The sequence below is a fragment of the Pseudorasbora parva genome, chromosome 14 (assembly GCF_024679245.1).
Source record: "Pseudorasbora parva isolate DD20220531a chromosome 14, ASM2467924v1, whole genome shotgun sequence".
NCBI lineage: Eukaryota > Metazoa > Chordata > Actinopteri > Cypriniformes > Gobionidae > Pseudorasbora > Pseudorasbora parva.
This window is the reverse complement of record NC_090185.1, coordinates 15,418,109-15,444,825: the sequence shown is the minus strand read 5'-3', so window position 1 is coordinate 15,444,825 and position 26,717 is coordinate 15,418,109. Positions and strand designations below refer to the sequence as shown.

General features: G+C 37.7%; 1 protein-coding gene across 6 annotated transcripts; it reads left to right on the top strand.

Moving 5' to 3' along the window:
• Window positions 1–2: 2 nt before the first annotated feature.
• On the top strand, window positions 3–25,780 carry si:ch211-222k6.2 (zinc finger protein 2-like). Of its 6 annotated transcripts, XM_067415560.1 has the most exons (4): window positions 4–161; window positions 2,096–2,279; window positions 11,635–11,832; window positions 19,565–25,780. In XM_067415560.1, exons 3-4 carry the CDS (start codon window positions 11,727–11,729, stop codon window positions 23,206–23,208), a joined length of 3,750 nt encoding a protein of 1,249 aa, XP_067271661.1. In that variant the 5' UTR covers window positions 4–161; window positions 2,096–2,279; window positions 11,635–11,726; the 3' UTR covers window positions 23,209–25,780. The 6 variants fall into 6 exon arrangements, with proteins under 6 accessions (XP_067271665.1, XP_067271661.1, XP_067271663.1 ...); XM_067415564.1 differs by lacking the exons at window positions 11,635–11,832; window positions 19,565–25,780 and adding an exon at window positions 4,084–5,485 and having other exon boundaries at window positions 3–161; XM_067415562.1 differs by lacking the exon at window positions 11,635–11,832 and having other exon boundaries at window positions 5–161.
• The last annotated feature ends 937 nt before the right edge of the window (window positions 25,781–26,717 follow it).

Genomic DNA, 26,717 nt, shown 5'->3' with positions numbered 1-26,717 from the left:
ACGTCACTTTTTTTTTAACAGTCTATGCACTGAACTAGCGGTGCTTCGTACGCTTTACTTTACGTTGTATATAAAATATATAGTTGGAGAGTGTTACTGCCAAATACTTCATATTCAGCCTGTGAGTGGCCACGCGGGACCTTTTAAATCCGCCATCAAAGGTAAATACGAATCTGTGAAGTAAGTTTGAAACAGGAAATATTTAATTTCTAAGACATACTTGTCATTTTCTGCAACAAAGATCTAATTCCTTAGGTGCTTTGAACTTATTGGTAAATCAAACTATAGGCGGACAGACGGTTAATGAAACTGTCTCTAACACAGAAAGGAAGAGGAAAACTTATAAATATAAATGTAATGTATATTTGTTTTGATGTATTATTGAAATTTTTATCGTGAGTATTATTGATAGTATTGTATTAGATCCTTTACAAAAATGAACCATGCGTGGTTTTACTACATATTAAACCAAAAACCACGGTTATTAGTTAAACCATGTTAACCACAACTTAACCATGGCTTTGCTACTCTAACCATAGTTTAACCATTGGTAATTGTGATAAAACTGTAATAATAAATGGTATATTATATATATATATATATATATATATATATATATATATATATATATATATATATATATATATATATATATATATATATATATATATAATATATAAATGGTAATCAAATAGAAAAAAAAGGTTACTAGTACTACACTTTTATTTTAATAAAACCATGGTTCATTTTAGTAGATTACTATTAGATTGTGTGCGATAATACTCTTTTATCCTGTAAGGCCTAATTACAGCTTGCTAAAAAGCCTGTTTACGGGGCGGTTTGATCAAAAAGCCTGCAAACATGTCAATAACTGTTTTCACCCCATTCATTATGCTTATATTCTTTGAATTCTTTTGGATCACACGTGCCACTTAAAGGTGCTGTAGGAGATCTGGGAGAAAGGGGAATGCTAACTTTAGCCTGATAGCACTGAAAGCGTACAATCCCACCCTCGCTGCAAATCGCTGTCCAAAGCCACGCCTCCTGAAAGCAGGAACATGCACAGCCCAGACGACCATAGGGCACGTACTTCTGCTAAACATCATTTCATTCACCAGTAAGAAAACTTTATAATAAAGTTAGTAACTCTAAAACATACCAAACTTGTTTGAAGGCCACTTGCTGTCAGTTCTGAAGGAAAGGTCAGGTTGCTGTTGCTGCTTGTCTGCCATTCTCGCTCTATATTTAAACACACATCGACCAACAGGGAACACATGCTATAGGATCGTTTATACCGAACGCAAGGATTGAATGAACATTTTATGGTCCTACGTCTTCCGCATACAATATATATATTTATAAAAATACATTTAGACCACTTAACAAAGTGAGTGCTATCAGGATATGAAGAGACTCAACCAGCATAACAAAAATGTTTCTGCAGAGAATCACCTACAACACTTTTAAAGCTCATTTCATTGGTGGGAACAGACAGAAGCAAACCACGTTCACCACTTCTGATATCTACAAGAACAAGATGGTACAGCATCAAAGTTCCTTGATTATTACAGAGGAATGAGAGTGTAGTTCCTAGCCATATCGGTCTAAACAATTTGTTAAAAAGCTTTGTGCTAAGCTAGGCTATCGGTGGGTGCGTCAGACAGAGTTATTGCAAGCACAGAGGTGAGAATCAGTATGTATGGACTTATCTAACTCAAGGGGATATGTTGAATAAGCTAAAGTCCCAAAACATCAGCGTGTTCCTTTAAGCAGAACATTTCAAATGGAGATTGCTGAAATGCAGCTTTCTTCTTTGTTGTTTTTGATTTGAAAATTGTTTCTTGTTTACTGGTGTTTATTAGAGTGAGAGAGAGCGAGAGCGAGCAGCGTCCACATGGTTGCCAGATTATCCACCTGGTATAATGGTGTAATACGTGCTCTTTTAACAGAAAAGCTCTGATTGGGGGGATGTAAATACTTAAAATCTGGCAACCTCAAGCATGAACACTTGAACGCTTCTCCAAACATAACAGAAAGGCTTAAATATATAAATTATTAAAAACATCAAATCATTTTTTATTTTTTATTTTTGCAGATCTCTTCCTACCACACAGCAATTCATCTTCAGTAAAGCTAGCCCTACAGGAATTTACCAATAAATGCTGGAATATTCCCATCAGCCTACAAGTGAAGAAGACTGATTTCATGAAAGAACATTAAGAAGATGGATTATCCAGAAACCTTCAGAATAAAACAGGAAGATACTGAAGAACAAAGAGGTTGGTGTTTATTCATGGTATGTCATTAATGATGCTAAAGAACATTAAAGTTATTAAACCTTAGGCAGTTCATCAGTGATAATGGTGAATGTATCTTTTGTTTTTAGAAAAGTCATAAGAGCTGTGGAATAACATAGTTAAAGTAGTAACTAATATACAGGATGCTTTTTCCCCCAAAAAATCAATGAGAGTAAAAATTAACCCTACATCTCGTGATGACACATTGATGTCTTAAGACACGAAACGATCGGTTTGTGCGAGAAACCGAGCAGTAACTATATAATTTATACCCCTAATACACCACTATGCCCAACAGCCTTGAGCGTGTAATCACTTCCGGTGCGTGAGGTCTTTACATGTAAACTACGCCAGACCGTGCACAGAACTCACGCACCGGAAGTAATAAAAAATGCTTTTCTAGGGCTGTTTACTTACAACATTTGTTCATTTAAAATGTAATTAGATTATTTTTGTTGAATAAAGTATCTGCCGACTGCAAACCAAATCCACAAACAGCCGCTCACAGTGACCCCAGCATCTTGGGAAATGCATATTCTAAACATTAGAGAATCTTTGACTAAAACTTGCTGCTCAGCAGTGAACCAATGTAAATTTAGGACATAACAGATCATGTTTGCATGAATACTTGCCAACACAGATATATAAAATAGCATACTGAAATTCTCTGTACATGAGTATACTGGAATCGTGGACTGTTTGAGAGGTGGATCTGTCAGTCAGCGCAAGATTGTTTTGTTATCAGTATGGGTTTGACAATTATATTTCATTGGTTCAGACTCATGCAATTGAGAATTCGCAATGAATATTGAAGAAGTTGGAACGCTGTGCTTCAAAAACGATACCAAACTTGCGTGTTGTGGAAGCGAGCAGATAACTGCATTTTCCATGGACAAAGAAAAGGTACTCCTCTCAGAAAATTAGGAAAGATGTTTTTAGACGTTTAATTGCTATTTGGAGCATTGGGATCGCTAAACTCATTGTGTCTGAGTATAGTTTTGCACATCAGCCCAGTCTATTCTGTATCTTTAGTGATACACGGAGTCAGAGTTTTTTTCCTTCATTTCTTCCCTAATACTTCTACCACAATTATTTCATTACTCAGCTGATTTGTTTTTAATGGCGTAATCCTGCCATTCTGTTTATTTTGTTTAAAAAAAAAAGAATGGGGCTTTCAACAATTTGCAGTAAAACAGAGATGAAGTTTAGATATATCGAGTAAATAGTGGAAGTCTTCTTTTAACAAAATATGCTTGTGCAAGCATTTAACCCCTTAGCATTCCTGTACAATATTCCCAAAATGCCTAAAAAGTATACCCAAAGTAAATTGCATTCTGTTCTTGACCCATTTGGAGTGTATGCATAGTTTTGGTCTCAAGCCAAGTCTGAGGAGGAGGGGGCAAACTATATTTTGTATTTGGACTGCAGTATACATTTAAACTATTAGCTGTCATTCTCACATACAACAACTTTAAAGCAAAGAAAGTTATATTAACTGTGAATACTGTGCAAATATGTTACCTTGTCTGCCACCTAAGACACTGGGACAGGCTCCAGCATTCCTGTGACCCTACAATCAGATTGGATATCTGATCAAAGAAAATTGCTTAAATATCAGAAAAAATATTAGTAAATCCAGTTAACGTCAATCTCTAATGCATCAATATAATTTATTCTGTTCTTTATTGCTATTACACCAGGGTTCACATTCATTTCCTTCCCTTTACGTTTCTCTCTTTTTTTAACGATTTACTGAAAATTAAACCTATTCTCACTTTCGTTTTAGTCCTATTGGGAGAGAACGAGGAGAGTGAAGAACAGAAGAGTGAAGCAGATGAGAAACATCATGTTAAAACTGGTGAAAAATCTTTGAGTCGCCCACAGGCTGAAAGTAATTTGTTAAAAAGTAGAACCAAAGTATCTTTAATCTGTCCTCTATGTGGAAAGAGTTTCCCATGCAAAAAAAGTCTTAAGATTCACTTGAAAGTTCACACTGAAGAGAAGCCGCACACATGTGATCAATGTGGGAAGAGTTTCACACAAAAAACAGGCCTTAAAGAACACATGAAAATCCACACTGGAGAGAAGCCGTACACATGTGATGAGTGTGGGAAGAGCTTCAGAAAGGCAGACACTTTTAAATTACATCTGCGTTATCATTCCGGAAAAAGACCATTCAGCTGCGACCAATGTGGTAAACATTTTTTTAGAGGAGATGCCTTGAAGAATCATCTAAAAGTTCATTTAAAGGAGAAGCCTCATGTGTGTTCTTTGTGTGGAAAGAGATTTCTTGACCTGGCTGGTTTAAAAAAACACCAGAAAAGACACAGCGGTGTGAAGAATCATATGTGCTTTGATTGTGGGAATATCTTTTTTGATGCTGCTCAACTGAAACGCCACCAGAGAACTCACACTGGAGAAAAACCTTACAAGTGTTCACACTGTGACAAGGGATTCAGTCAGTCAGAACATCTGAAAACACATGAGAGGGTCCACACCGGAGAGAAGCCTTTCACATGTGTTCAGTGCGGGAAGAGTTTTGCGCGGAAAGGACACCTTAAGGGTCACATGAAAATCCACAGCAAGAAGACATATTACTGCCCTCCGTGTGGGAAAAGTTTTGCTTCTTCATCTTCTCTACTCAAACATAAAAAAAACAAATGTCTAAAATCACAGTAAACAGTTAATCTTCAAATCTCACACTTTGAAGTGCAACACTGCATCCTTACTACACAACAGAGGTGGAAAGTAACGAATTACATTTACCCGCGTTACTGTAATTGAGTAGCTTTTCTGTGTACTTCTACTTTTTTAAGTAGTTTTAAAAATCTGTAATTTTACTTTTGCTTAAGTACATTTTGATTAAAGTATTGTACTTTCGCTACATTTTAAACCACATCCGTTACTGAGTAAAAATAAATCATTAATGCAAAGAGAGGAGGAAAAAAAACACGATCCGGAAATGACTAATATTGAATAGAGGGCGCGGGGCGCGGGAGAGAACATGCGCGCAAATATCAGATAGAGACGAACAAGACAGACGTCAGTGACGCAGACCCAGGTGAAAGCAAAACGCCGTCGTGAACTCCTGGCTAGTATGGAAATACTTTGGATATAGAAAAAAAATAATGTGGTTTTGTCTTGGAGGATATCAAATGTGCACAAAATGTGGATGCAAATGAAGAAACACATAGAACATGTTCGGGAACACATCCCTCTGAGGCCGATTGATTTCTGTGACGCAGAGGGAATCCCGGAATCCAGTCATGAACATTAACTTTACATTATAACGTAGAATTGGCGTTATACACGCAAAATGGTGGATGAACGAAAAACTCAAATGTAGAGCTGTAGGCCTTAGAAATAAATCAAATCGTGACATGGTCTGTGAACATTAAAGCACAAAACATTGCTATATGAATATATTATCTGCTTGTTCTCTCTCTGTGAATGAGCTGCTCCGTCTACTACATATTGACTCTATTATTCTTAAAAAAAAAAAACGAATTAATGATAAAAATAAGTTGTTAATATAATTTATTGAATTTAGTTTATTAGACATGTTTTATTGAAATTTTAATAAACAAATGGTTTTAAGTTTGTTATAATAAAGCATTTGTTCAACCAAATAAAAAAAGACCAATCTTCTTTATTCATTTAACAGTGATAATAACCATCATTTAATAATAGGTACAGTAAATGTTTAATTGATGTTTTCTGAGATAGTTGTCATATCGTGAAAATCTCATCCTATCACAACCCTACAGTGGAGAGTCCCCCACCCCCACTGTTAAAAAGTTACTAAGTAACTTTTACTCTGAGTACATTTTAAATGAGCTACTTTTTACTTTTACTTGAGTAAATTTTTAGACCAGTAATTTTACTTGTACTTAAGTAAAATTTCATTGAAGTAACAGTACTTTTACTTGAGTAGAATATTTTGTTACTCTTTCCACCTCTGCTACACAATACATCAAACGATCTATTGCAGGGGTCTCCAGACACAGTCCTGGAGGGCCACTGTCCTGCGGAGTTCAGCTCAACCCCAATTAAACACACCTGAACCAGCTAATAAGTGTCTTACTAGGACCTCAGCCATTTCTCAATATGCGTTCTTGTCTTGTCTGTTTCATGTACTTGTGAATCATCATCAGTCACTGCCCAAGTACTTTTCCAGTTCAAAGTTGTTTATTTATAAAGAGGGCGCCTGTTTGGCTTTATATACCTGCTATTTTTGAAGTTGTAAGATCCAGTTGAGCAGTGGGCGCTCAGCGCTCGTTTATCCCTCTGAGAGTAGCTGTTCCTCTGCAAGCCCTTTTGACGTTTGCTGCTGACTTTGATGTCTCTGTAACATGAGAAAAAAATTGTTTTGTGTAAATCTAACAAGCGATTTGTGGCCCCATGACTCATTGTTTTGCCTGAGGGCAGATGAAGTTTCATTTATTTCTTTGATCATTAAAATGGACATTTGAGAAAAAGAGACTGGGTTGTGTTTTCTGTCATATTTTAATTTTATAACATTGAAGATAATCATATATGCACATCACCATGTATTGCGTGACCCACATATTAATGTTTTATTTTGGCAACACAGCTCTGTTCAAAAACTCCGAAATAGGTTGAAAATTTAAATCACATAGGAAATTACTATAGGCTAGTATATATAATATAAAAATTCTCATTATGTGAACGTGACTGAAATTAAATATGAGACGTGACACAATAATGTGTCTTTCATATGAATCAGGAAAAATAAACATTATCAAAAGTTGTTACAGTGATCAGAGTTCACCTTCAAGCAGTTTCAAGTGTGATACTGAGGTCAACTCAAAGATGTTTCTTCCAAAAGAATAATACCTGACGTTTTATTCACATAAATAATTTTGTTTAGTCATATAAATGAAATAATTTTGCTATATTACATTTTTGTGTGTTTATTTTCCTATACAGCATTTGTGTAGTTATTTTCCTATACAGCATTTGTGTAGTTCGGGAAGCTTTCAAAGGGGACTTTTAACAGGATCTGTGTGACCTCAGATTGTTTCTCTATTTTAGCTCCAAATTCCCCAATGATCATTTATTATGTCATACCATGCTGTTACAGCTTTAGCACAGCTTTACTCAACAGGAAAAACAATAAATTTTTATTGCATTCATATTTCACTGCACTTTTCTATTATTTTCCACAACAACAAAAAAAATCGGTCATTAATTACTTGCCCTCATGTTGCTCTAAACCCGTAAGACTTTGGTCCATAAAATCTGAACCAGTTATGGAACTCCATAGACACAACTACCACTTTGACGCTTCAAATAGTTAAAAATAAAAAAAGAAACAAAATCCATATGAATTGAGTAGTTTAGTCTAAATTTTCTGAAGAGACAAACTCACTTTGAAGGAAACAGATTTAAAGGGGGGGGGGGGTGAAATGCTGTTTCATGCATACTGATCTTTTTACACTGTTAAAGACTTGGAATCCCATACTAAACATAGACAAAGTTTCAAAAGTTAAGGTGGACGTTTGATGGGAGTATTTCTTTGTCAAAAATACTACTTCCGGTTAGTCATAAGTTTTGGCAAGTTTTTTGAGATCATGCGTCCCCTTTGACGTTAACGGGGGCGGAATTTCCTTGTATGGGCCTTACGGACAATTCTACCGGAAGCGCGTGAGAGAGAGAGAGGGAGAGAGCGAAAGTAACAGGCTACCCCCATCAAAACGCTGGCTCGTAGGCTGCTGGACAGGTGATGTGCACATAACAATGTCACCAAAAAAGTTTGTTTTTGGTTGCCAGACCAAGACAGTCCAGATTCCCCAAAACCCCCGCGTTAAGGCAACAGTGGATGTAATTTGCTTTTCCGGATCAGCAACTGAGTTGCGCGAATGTTTATATCTGTTCGCTGCATTTCGGTGCCGACTGTTTCATAAACAAGGCCCAGCTTGACGCCGGCTTTTCCAATCGCCTAATGCTGAAGGATGGAGCAGTCCCAACGATAAAGGTCCTAACGTTAGAACCGCAGGCGGTGAGTAAGAGTGCTTCAAATGTCTGTGTTTTAGCCTATGCTCATCAAGTAGCCCAAACATGATCACGTATAGTTAATTGATCAATGGAGCATGCGATGTGTAGTGCGTGTACATTTGTTTAGCTGGCCACTATATGTGTAACTTTATGTTTGTGTATTGTAAAAGCACTCCAAACAACAATACACAAAGAGGGGGGAAATATGTTGAACTAAATAAGCACGCTTCTTCATTCAAATGTGCTACTATTCCGTGTCTTTCTATGTAAACACTAGCCTGCGGTGCAAAACCAGTCCGCTTACTGTCTACACAAACCACGCGTAAACACACACACACACACACACGTGCACAACTGCACTTCCCACATGTACACCTTCAAAGACAAAAATACGACGATATAAGTATAAATATGTAAATAACACAAGCCGCTAAGCATATTATATAGTTAGTGTATAACTTGTACCACATAGAGACGTCCTGCTCTAGTCGTTTTTGCTGCTGCTCCTGTTCAACTGCCGCCTCTGGGTCTGATTCCGGATCATAGATGTATGGCTGTATCTGATTAAAAGCCATATTTTTATTTTGAATAAAGTTTTTTTCCCACTGTTAGGGATGACAGCTTTACGACGCACTCGACTCAACACAAACCCTCTCTTTGCCGGCACACGTCATTATTTAGCTCCGCTCACACGACACGCCCCCACCCGCTCGGCTTTTTTCGGAAAGACTCGGAACAGCGCATCTTTCTTATATAATTATAAAAAAAATAAAGACTTTTCGGAGATATGCAGGATGCAATGCTACTCTATAGGTACTCAAGATTGACATGACACTGACTGAAACTGAGTGTTTCACCCCCCCCCCCCCCCCCCCCCCTTTAAGTTCAGCGACTGTGATCAGCGAAGACAAACAGAAGTGCGACCAAAACTGTGACGTAAGAGGACAAACCTCATTGGTTCATATGGAAGTTCAAACGTGTTGCCTAACACAATAATGAACCTCATTGGTTCTTATGGAATCTCAAATGTGCTGCGTAACATGAGAATGAACCTTATCGGTTCTTGCTGAAGCTCAAACGTGCTGCATAATACAAGAATGAACCTCATTGGTTCTTATGGAAGCTCAAACATGCTGTGTAACATGACAATGAACCTCATTGGTTCTTGTGGTTTCATATCACATGAGAATGAACCTCATTCGTTCCTGCGGAAGCTCAAACGTGCTGTGTAACACAAGATTTAACTTAATTGGTTCTTGCAGAAGCTCAAAATTGCTGCGTAACACAAGAATTAACCTAATTGGTAGCAGGAAACATGAGAATGAGTCTCATTGGTTCTTGCACGTCAAGAGAACATGCTTGAGCTTCCTTTTACTACACTTGATGTGAGTTGATAAATATATATGTGAATAAAAGCATGAATTAAATTTGGACTAAACCACTCAAATCATATGGATTAGTTTTACGATCTCTTTGTGAACATTTTGAAACGTCAAAGTGGAAGCTGCGTAACTGTCAATGAGTACAGAAATGCTGGCAGAGATTTTATTAAAAATATCTTAATTTGAGTTCTGAAGATGATTGCAAGTCTTTTGGTTTGGAACGGTGAGTAATTATATGACATAAATTTCATAATTTTCAAACACAAATTGCTTTTTTATTTTCATTTTTTAACGGGATGAGGAGTATCTTTGATCTTTCCCACATTTCATCTGTACACGCATAAGAAGCAGTTGGACCGCGCAAGCCGAAGTGGTTACAGGTGGGAACAAGTCACATCTTCTGCAGTGTTGCATGAATATGACAGCTTATAAAACTAACAAATATTTTTTGTTTTTGTTTTTTTTATGTATATGATACTTTTTAGATGTTTGTACAGAGCATGATGTGCTATTTAGCAGACATCTTGTACGTGTGCTTTCTATTATTCTATGTTTCTATGTCTGTTAAAGTGTTATACACAAAATAAGAGCTATAAAAGAGTAATACAAGACCATTTAATACAGATATGACATAATATGAGGAGGTTTCTCATGATGAGAATATTCTCATAAATTTGATAAAGTTTATCATTATGACGTAATCAAAATGTTTTATCTAATTGTGGTGGAACAAGGCAAGAAGTATGGCCCTTTTACATTTATTTTAATTTTTTATTTATTTTACGACTTAGAAAGAGATGTCTGTCTACATCACTGTTATTCATCACCCCAAATTAGTTTTATATAGTTTGTTCTGTATATAGTCACTGTTTCTTGAACTAAACTAAAACAATAATTCTTTCTCCATCTCATAACACCCACAAGCAACATAAAGAGTGCAGTCGAGATCAAACGCTCGGTTTAAATTACAGTCATTGCTGGTAATTTCGTTTTTCGTTCATTTCGCCTCGCCTTGATGACGTCACCACTAGTGTCAACAGTCAGCGGTACGGTGAGTTGAGGTGAGGTAAGCAGCTTACGGTGCTTTGTATATGAATAGAAAACAGCTTGTTTACGCAATATTTTGCAGGGTCATTTATGTATTGGATACATTTGGTACAGTAATGGCACATTTTCTGGCGTCTGCTGACTGAAATAAACATTTAGCCTAGCAGGCACCGATGTCGGAGCTAATGTCAAATTCATTAAGACCTGAGCTATTATTTGTTTCTGTATGTTAGTCAGTATGATTGTTTAGACGTTTGGAGCCATAATGCTATTGTTACTGAATGATTAAAAGTCAAAGTATGATCTGAGAGGGTAATTAATCGATCTCGATTTATCTTTTGTTTGTGGGTTAATCTATTTGTAAAACAGTAACAGTTAGGCTTACAGTATCTTAAAGAGGCTTTTCATCGGCTTTTGATTTAAATTCATAACAAGAGGTAAATCTAATTATGTAGATATATGTAAAGGGGGCTTGACAAACATTAAAATAATGCTTTGTCATGCTTTCATTTTATTAAAAGAGCCGTTTCTGTCCTTAGGAACAATGAAATAAATAAATGTGTATTTTATTTGTATCACTGTAGTTGTAAATTGATTTATAGCTATTTAATTTCATATGGACATATGCTGCTGTATGGTAGTTGTTTAGCTGTGTTTAAGGAAAAAGTCTCCCATCTCCCTGATAAGATTTAATAAGAGGGAGTGTCACAAATTTTAACAGCTGCTCAAAAACCTTCATGTCAAAATAAATAATAATGTTAATATGTAAATTTGGGAATGTACTTGTGAAATAACTATATATTTTATAGTTGGATAGACAAACACAAAAATGCTTTAAATGTGTGAATTAATGAAAGCATCAATTTGATAATTAGTTTATTTATTTGCAGATCCGCTCCTCCTACCACTGCAATTCCCCTTCAGTGAAGATTCCCATCAGCCTAAGTGAAGAAGACTGGTTTTGCGAAAGAACTTTGAAGCCATGAATGATCCAGAGCCCTGCAGAATAAAGAAGGAAGATACCGAAGAACAAAGAGGTGATCCAGAACCTTTCAGAATAAAGGAAGAAGATACTGAAGAACAAAGAGGTGGTCCAGAACCCTTCAGAATAAAACAGGAAGATACTGAAGAACAAAGATGTTATCCAGAACCCTTCAGAATAAAGCAGGAAGAACAAAGAGGTTGGTGTTTATTCTTGATTCTTCATTAAGTTATAAAATTTAATTAAAGCACAATAAGATGTAAAAAAAATTGATAAATCAATTCAGTATTTGTGTGCTGTCAGACGTGGCAGCTATATATAGCAGATATATTTCTATATGCATGCTTCGAATGTGTGCACACAAAACGTGAGTACCGAATTGAGCTCTCTTTCGCATTTTCTTGTGCTTGACATGTTTACATCGGCCATCGGCAAGGCTTTAAAACACGTGCAAATAATGACATTTCATGTTGATGTGGCACTGGCCTGATCCGGACAGTGACTGCTCCGTTAATTCTTGGTGATTGGGCAGTCCTTATCGTTGAGCTCTGCATTTAGATCCAGCATGTCAGTTCATGTGTACGTCTCTGTTTCTTTCATGTTGAGTGCGCGTGTGAGAGAAAGTGACAAATAGCTCTCTTTGCCAAGTGACTGTGCGTAAAACTCAGCCTGCAATGCAATTTTAAATGCGCTAAATTTATTAGTTTGCCTCTAACTGAATCACAGACAAGTGAAAATGTACAATTTACTGGCCATTGGCTAATTAGACATTTTTAAGTGCCTTGCACATAGGGTTGGCTATTCTATGGAAGCCCGTTTTCGCTGATTGTTAGAGTACAGATTATAGCCTATATATTTACTCCACAAACTAAGTCTATGAACTTGAAAAAACTGTGAAAGATTGACCTCTCAACCTTTATGCTAAAGAGGAAATCCAAAGAAACTTTGAGTGGATCAAGTTAAACATGATTATGTATTTCTGCAACACTGGACATCAACCACATGGCAAACTGCAATACTTTTTAATATACTGACTACTTTTGTTGTATAATAGTTCTATCTAATGATGTATTAGACAGGAATGTTAAACAGATTATAAACTAATGAAAGATGGAGAATGTGAGCACTGTGTGCTCAGGCTCTGGCGTTCTCAACACCATCAAATTAAAAGTCTGCCACACTTTCGAAATAAGTCACAACGAAAAGAGTCGCTTTTGTCACTTCAGAGTTCCTACTGGTGGTGCGAATGCACCTGGGAACCACCCTGGAGGTTAGTTCCTAGAACTTCCTGGTGCGACACCCCACAATGAGCCCCATATTTTTTAGTTAATGTTTTAATATTATTCAGGGAGATCTCTTAATAATAATGAGAAACTTTCTTGTAACAATTTCAGCGAGATCCGCTGATCAAAGCCATGTAATGCAAGAACATATTAAACAGTTGTTTTTGTCAAAGTCAATGTAATCTACAAAGTGCAAACTTAAGTATCATTAATTAACATCAATTATAAATTATCAGTGTATCTTTCATATTTTTCCAATTAAAAAGGTTGACCCAAAATGGGTTCAGAGGCTTTATCCTTCCAAAATTTGAGTCATCGAAGCAAAAATTTGGTGTGCTTTATCAGAACCATGATCTGACGTTCCATGCCAAATTGGGAACACCTTCACCTAGGTATCAGGTCATGAGATCTGAAAAATTCTATTTTTGCTAATAACTTTTGAACAGTTTGTCAGAATCATGATATTGGTGTAGGGCTGCACGTTTTCAAGTTTTGCATTAACCGTTAACCAAGGCCCTTAGCGTTTAATACTCGGTTAACCATAGTGTGCGTCAGGGATATTATTTTTAGTTTATTAATTTGACGACCGCCATCTCTGTAGTGAACGCACCGCGCCTATAGAGAGAAATGCACATCATGGATTACATAATCAGAAAGTAGCCTATTTCTTTTCGTTTTAAATTGTTAAAAGACATTTCAAGCTTTCTTAAGATATTTTTCATGTCTGTGAGGCCTACGCTGAGTTTCGTTAAATTAGGATGAGATGCGCTCCAGTTCACGAGCAATGCAAGTGGCCGCGAGGGCGCCTGCATGATTAGGGCATGTAGTAAAATATGCAGCCGAGAATGATTCACACAGCGTTTGACTCGTGCGGCTAAGCCTCTCCCGGCAGAGTTCAAGCATCTGTGGACTCGCCCCTTCAGTTCTGGCCATCTTGCTTTCAGTCCGCGATTAGCTTTTTTTGTTTTCTTCATTACAGTTAAAGTAACCTCTGCTTTTCTCTAGTCCCTCACAAGTTTCTCTCTTCAAACTTTCTTTCTTCTGATCCGTTATGCACAGCGCGCGCGGCTCCCGCTGTGCTTCTGCCCTAATGCGTCCAGTGCGACTTATGTTATTTTCCTCTTCATGACGCATTTTCTGACTGATGCGACTTATACTCCGGAGCGACTTATAGCCTGAAAAATGCGGTAAGCACTGCATTGCAATACTTGCATTTAGCCCCGTCACTCTCAATTTTAAAGTGCTCCCACGCTGTACTTTTCTTTGCGCGCTTCATGTTAGAAACTAAGCTGGTCATGACTTCTTCTTGTGGATATTACAAATGTCTGGGAGTGCTCTGGCGGTCTCTAGTGGTGCAAAAATATATTACAACTAAATTCAAAGCACGTAATTGACGCCACTTAACCAAGCAAAATGTTTCACTCGGTTACGCAATTTTTAACGGTTAATCGGTTAACCATGGACACCCCTATATTGGTGTCTATGGATTCCTTTTGTCATACCAAATCTGAGGATACCGATTTTGACAGAATTGGATGTACCAAGTGTCCGACATTTTGAATTGCCATAAGTTACAATATCTTGTAAAAAATTTGACATATCGGCACAGAAATTAGGGAACATCTACAGCATGTCTTGAAGTACCCAGCAGTTTGAAAACAGTGCTACATAGTGTTTAGGGATGCTTTTTGTTTTCGCAAAAAAAGCTTATAACTTTTGAAAACATTGTCCATAATATGTTTTCTCTGTCATAATGTTCCTTGCTTTATGCCAATTCCGATGATATCTCATTTATCATTACCCACTATCAGTTTGCCTGTCCATTATAGTGAAGCAAATGAAAACAGGTTTTGGCTGCTTAAAATTTGCCCAATTTTTTTCCATAATTGGCTAAGATGATCTTTGGACCAGAAATTATTGAATGAGTTTTTGTTACTTACTACCATTCCCGGGATATTCTTCTCCGAAGGTGACCTTGACTGTGTTTATACTAGTCTTATGTTAGTTAGCTTACCATGCTAGGTTAGCATGCTAACCAGTCGCCAGCCTTTTAATGTGGCTCTTTGGCTATCAGGTTAACCATAAGCTAAAATAGCATTAAATAAGCCCAGCATATAAATCTGGTTAACATGCTAAGTAATGCTTTTGTGTGTTCATTCTCACACCAGACTGATCTCATGAAATGGCATATGTATGACACGCAATTCGTATGCCATTTTGGCGTGCTATAAAGACGCATAATCGCTTTTTAGCGTGTTTATCAACGCCGTTTCTTTCTACCCCCCTACACTGCCCCTACCCCTAAACCTACAGATCACACACACACACAGCCCCTAAACCTACCCATCACAAGAAACATTCTGCATTTTTACATTTTCAAAAAAACTTAATTTACTATGTTTATAAATCCATTTACCTTGTGGACACACACACACACATATTCAGACACATTTTGAACGAGTAACTTGAACTCTTCCCTAAACCTACCCATTTGTGTATTATAAAAAAACAGGATAACAGGCAGATACGACTGCATACATAATTTATTCAGAAAGTACAAATACTCCAAGTGTTCTACTATATTCCAAACGATTGATTTGTGTGAAGGAAATCCCCAAAAGCGATCAGAACATCGAGTCCATCCGCCAAAGATGCCGGAAGAAACGTCACATCAGCTTTGACATCATTGGCTGTCGTGTGTCTCGTGACCGATCGCGTCATTCTCATCATTGTCGCCTCGTGTATCATTTGAATCAGAAATATTAACGAGTGCGTATGTTTTGTTCACAAAGGAGCGTGATCATCATTTCAACGACTAAAACACTAAGATCATCTCTGTTCTTCACATGAAGATATCGTATGACTTCAGAAGACTTGGAATGCAACATGAGTTAATACTTTTATACTGTTTCTTGGTCCGTTTTTGCAATAAATACATGTGACTGTATATTTATTTGCCTGTTACGTGTTTTATATTGTTGAGAGTGGGTAGGTTTACGGTAGGAGTGGAGTTTGTTGCTCCAAAATATAAAATTAGGCTATAAATATTCATTCTGTCAGATCAGGTTGGCGGAATCACACGGCATAGTCATACACGTGGAGATGATGGTTCGTTTTGGCGTAGACATACACACGCGGATAGCTCAAAATGCGTATTGATAACACGCCACTTGGCTTTAGAAAGTGGTGTGTATGTTTACGCAAAGTCATGATGTCATGTTGCTCACACTGAAAGCTGTCCACTGTGGCCTGGCAAATCAACTGTGTGGCGCAGTGTGTTAAGCCACCTGTCCTGAACTTTTCAGTTTGTGGGTTCGAATCTTGTGTGGCACATGACCAGACCAAAAAAAAGGTAGCCTACTGTGGCCAGAAGTGGTGCAAAAGACATTGCATCTCATTCACTTAAAATTTTGTGGATTGTTCCATATTTGTACACAGTGGAGAACTCCTCACGAAACATCTCCGCTTATTTCATAACATGTTCGTATGCACATGAATTTGTTCTTCACCCATCCCAGGCTTCCTGTGCTACCGGCACCTCCCTGGCTTCTTGTATTGCCGGTACTGCCCAGGAGGCTTCCTGTCCTCTTAAGCCACCCTTTGGCCTCCCATTTCTCCAGGACTTATGATGCGAGGACGCACCTTCCGGGAGAGGGGGGTCTTCTATCACTTTTTGAGTTTGTTTGTTCTTTAGTTCTGTTCATGTCTGAGTTTTTTTTGTTAATCTTCTAGTCTGTTATTTAGCTATGTCACTCTCATCACCTGCCTGTTTGTTTCCATGGCTACAGATTCATGCGAGTCCTCAGTTCAGGTGTTTTTCGTTAATTATCTCTGTTTTTGCCCCTTATGTATTTAAACCCTGAGTTTCAGTCCGCATCTTGCCTTGTAGTGTTGTTTGATGTCAGTGTGTTCATGGTTATGTTTCCTCCAAGATATTCTCCTGTTTATTATTTTGATTCCTGGATTAAAGAGCAATTTCCATATCTTCATCGTTGTGCACTTTCATTACAGCCGTAGACCTTGACAGACCACTAGTTACAGATGAATAAAAGACTATACCATTGAAGCCATTTCATATACTGATAATTTACCAATGTTATTTACACGGACTTTAACAGAAAACAACTGTTTTGCAGAACGTGCCATGCTTGCCGTCTTCTCACATTTATATGGCTTTGACCAGCAGAGTGTGCCACAGTGCTCTGCTGATTTTCACATGCATAGAAGTAATGAATACTAGAGTTTCTTATTGGTACGACATATGAGATAGTAGTTACACGTGAGAGTTTCTCATGACAACATAGCTACTAAATTATAATTACAAGTAAGTTTCTCATTATTATGACATACTAAGTCATGACTATGAGAATTGTTTTACTCTTAGGCTTCCGTACTATTCAGCTTGGATGAATTTAATTAGTTTTATCAGAGCAAATATCACTAATGACATCAAAATTCACCCATCCAAAAAGAAAAGACATACTGTAGAAAAATAAATAAATAAAAGTCCAATGAAAATGCCTTGCAGTAGGAACTCTGAGATCTTGAGCGTTATGGCAGTGCAGCAGTTTTTTTTTTTGTTGAGACTGTTGTTTTGAATCATTGAAAAGAGTTTGACTTGATTTGCTAGATATCTTGCAATAAATCTAATAAAATTTAAGTCTATGGGTTGTTGCCATCTCTGAAAAGCTTTCTTGTTCATGTACGGGACATCTAGGGCTGTGTATCAGCAAGTCACGATACAATAAGCATCTCATTATTGATATAATATTGTCAGGGGCTGCTAGCAGCAGTGAAGAAAATCAATAAATGTGGAGCTTTATTGCAAATAAAATCAAACTATCAGAAATTCTCTGGAATCTTCAGAACTTCGAAAACACGAACAGAACAACCAGGACATGGCAATTGAACAGGACTAAACAAAGGGCTTAAACACAGCAAACAAGAGGAACTAATGAGATTAATTAACGAGATGCACCTGAACTAAGGACTCTAATCTTCTGTAACCAAGGAGACAAACAGGGAGGGGATGGAGGAAAGCTGAACGAATCAACAAACTGGGAGATTACCAATGAAACTCAACCCAATGAAAACAACATACATATGAAATATAGTACACAGCATACATGAGTACTCCCCCTCTGAACAAATACAACAACAATTATTTTCTTAATGATCACTAATAAAATTCATTGAAAGACTGAAATGTATTAAACATATACTTAATCAAAACAGAGCAATATATGTCATTAATTAGCTAATTTTGTTTAAATTAAGGATTGTGGAAAATTAGTTCACCCTCGATTTAATTCAACAAATGTATGATATTCTAGTAGTTGTCTAGTAGAAGTTCATGACAAATTGTCACGTCCGTCCTGTTTAAATCCTGGATGATTACCTCCTCAAATGTCTGGATATTTAATGGGGAGAGTTGCTCATCTCATCTCTCTACAGAATACCCCACAGGTGCTGTAGAGTGTTAAGATTGGGTGAAATACATGTCCACAGATGGTTTTCACCCTGGGAGAATGTCATTGTCATGTTAAAAAATGACAAACAATGCAGGGAATAAGGAGTGGGTAGCATCTTCTGTTTCAAGTTTTTGTATAATATTACACATTGGTGTGTGAACTCATGACACATTGATAAAGCAAAACTCCCTCACACCTTCAGCACTCATACATCCCTATATAAGAGCTTTACTATCACTGAACTTCACTCTGGGAACTAGGCACTTCTCACTGTACTCTTCCTCTAGCAACACCATAACTTTTTGGATGGTGTTAGATCCTAAATTATTTACTTAGTCTCATGAGTCAAGAGTGTGGATTCCCAGAAGTATATATTATGTAAATACGGGCTTTGGAAAAGGCTAAATGACTTAATTTCGCTTTGGCTAGGTTGTTCCAGTCAGAGCCATAGAAAAAGAGAGTTGCGACATTCTTTGATCTCGCCGTCACGTGGTTCATAGAGCACTCAATAGTTCCAAACAACTCTGCGCTGTCAATCTGTTTGAATAGGATTAAGCAGGATAGACAGCAATTTCACTATATTTGCAGCAATTTCTGGCAAATATTAACACAATATGTGCATAAGAAACAACATTAATGTTTTTCTTGAGTGATCTAATTAGTTTATTTTGGGTCACGAGAGTACAACATGATTTTACAGTGTTGAGTGTTGTAGCCAATCATGGGCATTTCTGTTGAAAATAATAACCAGTGGCTTCCTCTGTATTGGTGGATCTCGTGCACGTTTGTAAATCGCATCAGAGTGCATAGATTTTGAAACATTTCTATTGTCTAGAATAAATTGTTATTCTTCATTTCCATTGTCTTTTTATATTTATTTGTGGATAACAATCTATTTGTTTGGAATAATGCAGCAATTCTACCCATTCCTACCAATTCTACTACAATTTTTAACATGTTACAACTAATAAAATGCAGTTAATAAATAAATGGTGCTGGTAATGTTTTAAAAAATAACTAAAATAATTCGAATAAATGCATCAAAATGTTAATACTTTCAACTTGTTTTTAACTTTCATTGTAGACCTGATAGAAGAGAACAAGGAGATTGAAGAACTGATTGAAGTGGGGCAGAAACATTGTGTCGAAACTGAAGAAAAATCCTTGAGTCCCTCATTGAAAAGAAGAGACAAAATATGTTTCACTTGCCCTCAGTGTGGAAAAAGTTTCCCATACAAACAAAGTCTTGAACTTCACATGAGAATTCACACTGGAGAGAAGCCTTTCACATGTAATCAGTGTGGGAAGAGTTTCACACAAAAAGGAACCCTTAGTGAACACATGAGGATCCACACTGGAGAGAAGCCGTACATTTGCGCTAGATGCGGGAAGAGTTTCACGCAAAAAGGAAACCTCAACAAGCATATAAAAATCCACACTGGAGAGAAGCCACACAGATGCGATCGATGCGGGAAGCGTTTCAGACAAAAAGTTATGCTTAACGAACACATTAGGGTCCACACTGGAGAGAAGCCGTACACATGTGATCAATGTGGGAAGAGTTTTGCACAAAAAGGACATCTTAATAAACATATTAAAATCCACACTGGAGAGAAGCCACATACATGCGATCAATGTGGGAAGAGTTTCAGACAAAGAGTAATGCTTAATGAACACATGAGGATTCACACTGGAGAGAAGCCATACACATGCGATCACTGTGAAAAGATTTTCACAATAAAAAGAAATCTTAATGAACACCTAAAAATCCACACTGGGGAGAAGCCGTATGCATGTGATCAATGTGATAAGAGTTTCACACAAAAAGGAACCTTTAACGAACACATGAGGATCCACACTGGAGAGAAGCCGTACACATGTGATCAGTGTGGGAAGAGTTTCACACAAAAAGGAAACCTTAACAAACATATGACAATCCACACTGGAGAGAAACCACACACATGTGATCAGTGCGGAAAGAGTTTCAGACAAAAAGTAATCCTTAATGAACATATGAGGATCCACACTGGAGAGAAGCCGTACACGTGTGACAAGTGTGGGAAAAAATTCTCACAAAAAGGAAACCTTAACAAACATATGAAAATTCACACTGAAGAGAAGCTGCACACATGCGATCAGTCTGGGAAGAGTTTTGCACAAAAAGAAACCTTTAATGAACACATGAAAAGCCACAATGGGGAGAAGCCGCACACATGTGATCAGTGTGGGAAGAGTTTTGCACATAAAGCATCCCTTAATGAACACATGAAAATCCACACTGGAGAGAAACCGCACACATGTGATCAGTGTGGGAAGAGTTTCACACAAAAAGGAACCCTTAAGGATCACATAAGAATCCACACTGGAGTGAAGCCGTTCGCATGTGATCAGTGTGGGAAAAGTTTTGCACAGAAAGGAAACCTTAATGATCACATCAAAATCCACACAGGGGAGAAGCCATACTCATGTGATCAATGTGAGAGGAGTTTTACACGAAAAGAGCACCTCAATGAACACATGAAAATCCACACAGGAGAAAAACCACACACATGTGATCAGTGTGGGAAGAGTTTCACACAAAAAGGAACCCTTAAGGATCACATAAGAATCCACACTGGAGAAAAGCCGCACACATGTAAACAGTGTGGGAAGAGTTTCACACAAAAAGGTAATCTTAACAAACACATTAAAAGCCACAATGGAGAGAAGCCACACACATGTGATCAGTCAGGCAAGAGTTTCGCGGAAAAAGGAAACCTTAACGTACAGATGAAAATTCACACGGGGGAGAAGCCGTTCATATGTGATCAGTGTGGGAAGAGTTTCACGCAAAAAGGAAACCTTAATGTGCACATGAAAATTCACACAGGGGAGAAGCCATTCACATGTGATCAATGTTGGAAGAGTTTCACACATAAAGGAAACCTTAACGTACACATGAAGAGCCACACTGGGGAGAAGCCATTCACATGTGATCAATGTGGGAAGAGTTTTGCGCATAAGGCAACCCTTAATGAACACATGAAAATCCACACTGGAGAGAAACCACACACATGTCATCAGTGTGGGAAGAGTTTCAAACGAAAAGAAAACCTTAATGATCACATGAGAATCCACACTGGAGAGAAACCACACACATGTGATCAGTGTGGAAAGAGTTTCACACAAAAAAGACACCTTAATGATCACATGAGAATCCACACTGGAGAGAAGCCGTACACATGCGATCAGTGTGGGAAGAGCTTCCGAAAATCAAGTGTTTTCAAAGTACATCTCCTTACTCACTCTAGAGAAAGACTATACAACTGTGACCAATGTAGTAAAAAATTCTTTAGGGCAGATTTCCTGAAGGACCACCTGAAAGTTCATACAAAAGAGAAGCCTTATGTGTGCTATTTGTGTGGAAAGAGTTTTAGCCAGATGGGTGTATTAAAAATTCACCAGAAAAGACACAGCGGTGTGAAGGATCATATTTGCTCAGAGTGTGGGAAGACTTTTTTTACAGATGGAGCACTGAAAGTTCACCAGATAGTTCACTCTAGAGAAACACCTTACAAGTGTTCACATTGTGACAAGAGATTCAAACAGTCAGTATATCTGAAAATTCATGAGAGGATCCACACTGGAGAGAAGCCGCACACATGTGATCAGTGTGGGAAGAGCTTCACACTAAAAGGAAACCTTAATGAACACATGAAAATCCACACCGGGGAGAAACCATTCAAATGTGATCAGTGTGGGAAGAGTTTTACACATAAAGGAAACCTTAACGTACATGTGAAAAGCCACACTGGGGAGAAGCCGTACTCATGTGATCAGTGTTGGAAGAGTTTTGCGCATAAAGTAACTCTTTACAAACACATGCTATTCCACACTGGAGAGAAGCCGCACACGTGCTATCAGTGCGGGAAGAGTTTCACACGAAAAGAGCACCTTAATGAACACGTGAAAATCCACACAGGAGAGAAGCCGCACAAATGTCATCAGTGCGGGAAGAGTTTCACACAAAAAGGAAACCTTAATGAACACATGAAAATCCACACCGGAGACAAGCCGCACAAATGTGATCAGTGTGGAAAGAGTTTCACACATAAAGGAAACCTTAACGTACACATTAAAAGGCATGCTGGAGTGAAGCCGTACACATGTGATCAATGTGGGAAGAGTTTCAGAAAATCTATTGTTTTTAAATTACATCTGGGTATTTGTTCTGGAGAAAGACTATATAACTGTGACCCGTGTGGTAAACACTTTTTTAGGGCAGATTCCCTGAAGAACCACCTGAAAGTTCATACAAAGGAGAAGCCACATGTGTGTTCTTTGTGTGCAAAGCGTTTTAGTGAGCTGAGTGCTTTAAAATTACACCAGAAAAGACACAGTGGTGTGAAGGATCATGTTTGCTCGGAGTGTGGTAAGAGTTTTTTTACAGATAGTGAACTGAAAGTCCACCAGACAGTTCATACTAGAGAAAAACCATACAAGTGTTCAGAATGTGGCAAGACATTCAAACGGTCAATATATCTGAAAATACATGAGAGGATCCACACTGGAGAGAAGCCATATCACTGCCATTCATGTGGAAAACGTTTCACTCAATTATCTTCCCTAATCTTTCATAAGAAAAAATGCATGTCTGAGAATAAAGTAAGTAGTTTGAGTTCTGATCCTGTACTTCCAGGTGTTAATCCCTGTCATGCTGCATCAGAGATTATTTTGATAATTGATTAATCAAAGAGTATTAGAATGATTAATCGATTGCTTATTTCACAGATTAATTAGGCTTTGATTGAGCTTTTGTGGTTAATTTTGCATTATACACTATATTCTAACTTATAAATAAAACAAGCCAAATGCTTGAAACCGTCTTTGTAATAATCTTTGACAACTGAATTGACCAATCTCCTTCAGGTTTTCTGTCCTTCTCAAAAGTCATCAGTATGCCAACTTTGCCAGAAAAACAAAAGGCCATTTATTTTAGAACACGTTCACTCATAGTAGACAAAATATTAATCTACAAACAATCATTACTGGTATACAGTTACAATTATTACAAAAAATAAAAAATTAAATAACAATACAAATAAATTAGAATTTACAATCACCATTTAAATTACCCCAATTATGTTTTTTGAATATTCACTTAAATGCAGTGTGTAATATAGCTGTCTCTGAAAATAAACGGTCTGCAAAGTTGTAAAGTCGAAAGTGCAAAATAAATAAAGTTATTGTCTCACAAAAGAATGAATCAACTCTGAACCGCCTAAATGAGACGTCAGGAATACAAATCCCAATCAGTTGTAGCATCACATCATCAGGTAACACATTTGCATAATGCCTATGTTCTTTGTTACCCACCCTCAAACACAATTTTTTTGTGTGTGAAGAAGATGCTGTGTCCTAGTCTAGAAATCTAGACGCACCCTAGCGGCAGCAAATTTAATCTGCCCGTGAGTGTCGTCTAGCAACTCTCAATACCCTTTTGAGCTGTATTCGCCTAACTCTTGCCGGGCCAATCACATCGTGTATAGAGTCGGTGGGCGGGGCCATAATGACGACGGCCGAGTTGCGTTTGCGTGCTTCTAGTAAACACAGAAACTGGCGAAAGGCGGTCTTTCGAATCAGCTTTGACCACGACTCTGGAAGACTTGGAGTTAAGCTTTTCTCTGAGAAAAGAACAAAGAACGGCACTGAAGTTATTCTTAAAAAGGGAAGATGTGTTCTGAGTTTTGCCGACCGGATACGGCGAATGTTTACTCTATCAACGAGCTCCGTTTCACCTTCGTTGCTCTGGTTGGTGGTAGCGCTATTGTATCGCGTGCAGAGGGAGTTTGAAAGACAACTGTTTATCCCGCCCCTCTGATCGAGCCCTGGTGAGTTTCCAGACCAAACATCTTGATGTGGGTCTGGCTTGTCAGGCTAGCTGTGTCCTACACTGAAAGTAAAATTCAAGGCTTACATCACTGCGAAAGTGTCAGATGCAGTGGTGTAAAACATGCCTACAATGGACTTTAGAGCAGTGGAGATGTGCTCTTTGGAGTGACGAATCATGCATCTCTGTCCGATGGACTAGTGTAAAATTAGGTGGAGGAGGGATTATGGTGTGGGGTTTTTCAAGGGTTGGGCTTAGCCCCTTAGTTTTAGTGAAAGAAACTCTTAATGCTCCAGCATGCAAGACATTTTTTGGACAATTTCATGCTCCCAACTTTGTCGGAACAGTTTGGGGATGGCACCAGTGCACAAAGCAAGGTCCACAAAGACATGCATGATTGAGTTTGGTGTGAAGGAACTTGTCTGGCCTGCACAGATCCCTGACCTTAACCTGACTGAACACCTTTGGGTGAATTACCTCACAAATGTGTGTGACTGTGCCTGACCTCACAAATGCACTTCTAGAAGAATGGTCAAAGATTTCCATAAACACCCTCCTAAACCTGGTGGAAAGCTTTCCCAGAAGAGTTGAAGCTGTTATAGCTGCAAAGGGTGGGCCAACTCCATAATAAACCCTATGGATTAAGAATGGAATCTCATTAAAGTTCAGTTGCATGTTAAGTCAGACGTCCCTAAACTTTTGGCAAAATAGTGTGTCTAATCAAAGGATTGCTTTCAAATTTGAATCACTCCAGCAACCTTCCAGTCCCCCTCTTAAATCCAACACGGTAGTGACTTAAACTGTAATTCATCAACTGGCCAAAAGAGAGTCAGTCCTATAGGAACCAAGTACAACCTGGTACAAAAAGTGACTTTGGTCTATATAGCTAATTTTGCCCTTCATGACAATGCATATGTACAACACAACAGTTCATAATTGAGATAATAATGAATTAGAGATCATGGAATACTGAGTGAATTTCATATTTTTTTTATTTTTGTCACCTTCAGGCATATCACTAAATGGGCTCACATTATAGCCAAAGTTCAGTCATCTTGGTTCTGGTTCTTAAAAACCCAATAGCTTGTTCTCCATTGTTACAGTCATATATGCAGATATGCAGAGAACATGTCAGATAATAAAATGCAGTCTCACTGAATTTTATATAGGCTAATCAATGAACTCAACAATTCTAAGTTTAATCTGTTAGGACTGTTTCTATAACTTTATATATCATTTGTCAAAATAAATCATTGTAAAAGTTCTATCATAAACTCCGTACAAAAGAAAAAAGTGTGTTCTCTATTGAATCCCCATGTGCAAGAATGTGAATAAGGGTGGAAGTCAACATTGTATTTTATGCATTTAAATATGTATAAGCATTCCATTGTAGTTTGTATACTTTACAAATTAAAGCAAACTTAGCGCCTACCTTCTAGTACAATGCACAGTGGTCATGTTTATTTTTGCATTAAAAATTAGAATTACATATCAGTTTGTGCCTTATATTGTGATCTCACTTTGCAGGATATTTTATTCCAGAGACATCAGATGCATATTTAACAAATGCATACATGCATGTACGGATATTTCATGACTTCATGGATGACAGAACTATGACTTTGCATGCTCTTAGTTTCTTTTGCTCTTTATTTGAAGTGATGTGCAGCACACTTAATTTGTGTGTGATATTAAAGAGTGTGCACCATGAGCACAGTAAACAGCGGACATAATATAGCCTGACAACATCTCATCTGACCGCAGATACTGAAAAAGGACAATGCTTTAGAATCTGACAGAAGTGTCACCGGCTTTCACACGTCTTTCAAAATAAAAATGGCCTCGAAAAAAGCATGGCCATCCTCTAGCTCCACCCCTGACTGAAGGGGGTGATTTTCTTATTTATTTTTTAGAACTTATCTGTTTAAATTATATTAAGCCTTAAAGTTCTTCATAATTAAGGGCATGGCCACTTGAGTGACCGGTGGATTGTCGCTGCTGTCACTGTTAGTTGTTTGTCTGCTGTCAACCAGAAACCTCAATTTCACCCATGCCCCTTCTCTATGCCCATTTTCTGTTATCTGGGAGTGACACACTACCAAGATGCTTTGCCCACTTGAGTCTTCAAAAATGCTCTTTAGAAACCTACAGGTGACATAATGAACACTTTGTCTATTGTTTTATACAGTCCACGATCTCCCATCACTTTTAATTGGAGGTTGCGATTTCAAAGAAACATAAGTATGTTTGATAAAATGTTATTCCCTACTCTAAAGAAACTTAATTTCACAATTTTTCTCAAAAGAAAGAATTTGTTGTCACAAATACTTAAAATACCATTAACTCTCAAAGCTAAGGAAATCCATTT

Excerpts from the sequence above, each read along its gene's own strand:
- si:ch211-222k6.2 (XM_067415560.1), top strand. The coding sequence starts at position 11,727 with ATGAATGATCCAGAGCCCTGCAGAATAAAGAAGGAAGATACCGAAGAA. Across the intron at positions 11,833-19,564 it reads AGATACTGAAGAACAAAGAG|ACCTGATAGAAGAGAACAAG; the intron begins GTGGTCCAGAAC and ends CTTTCATTGTAG.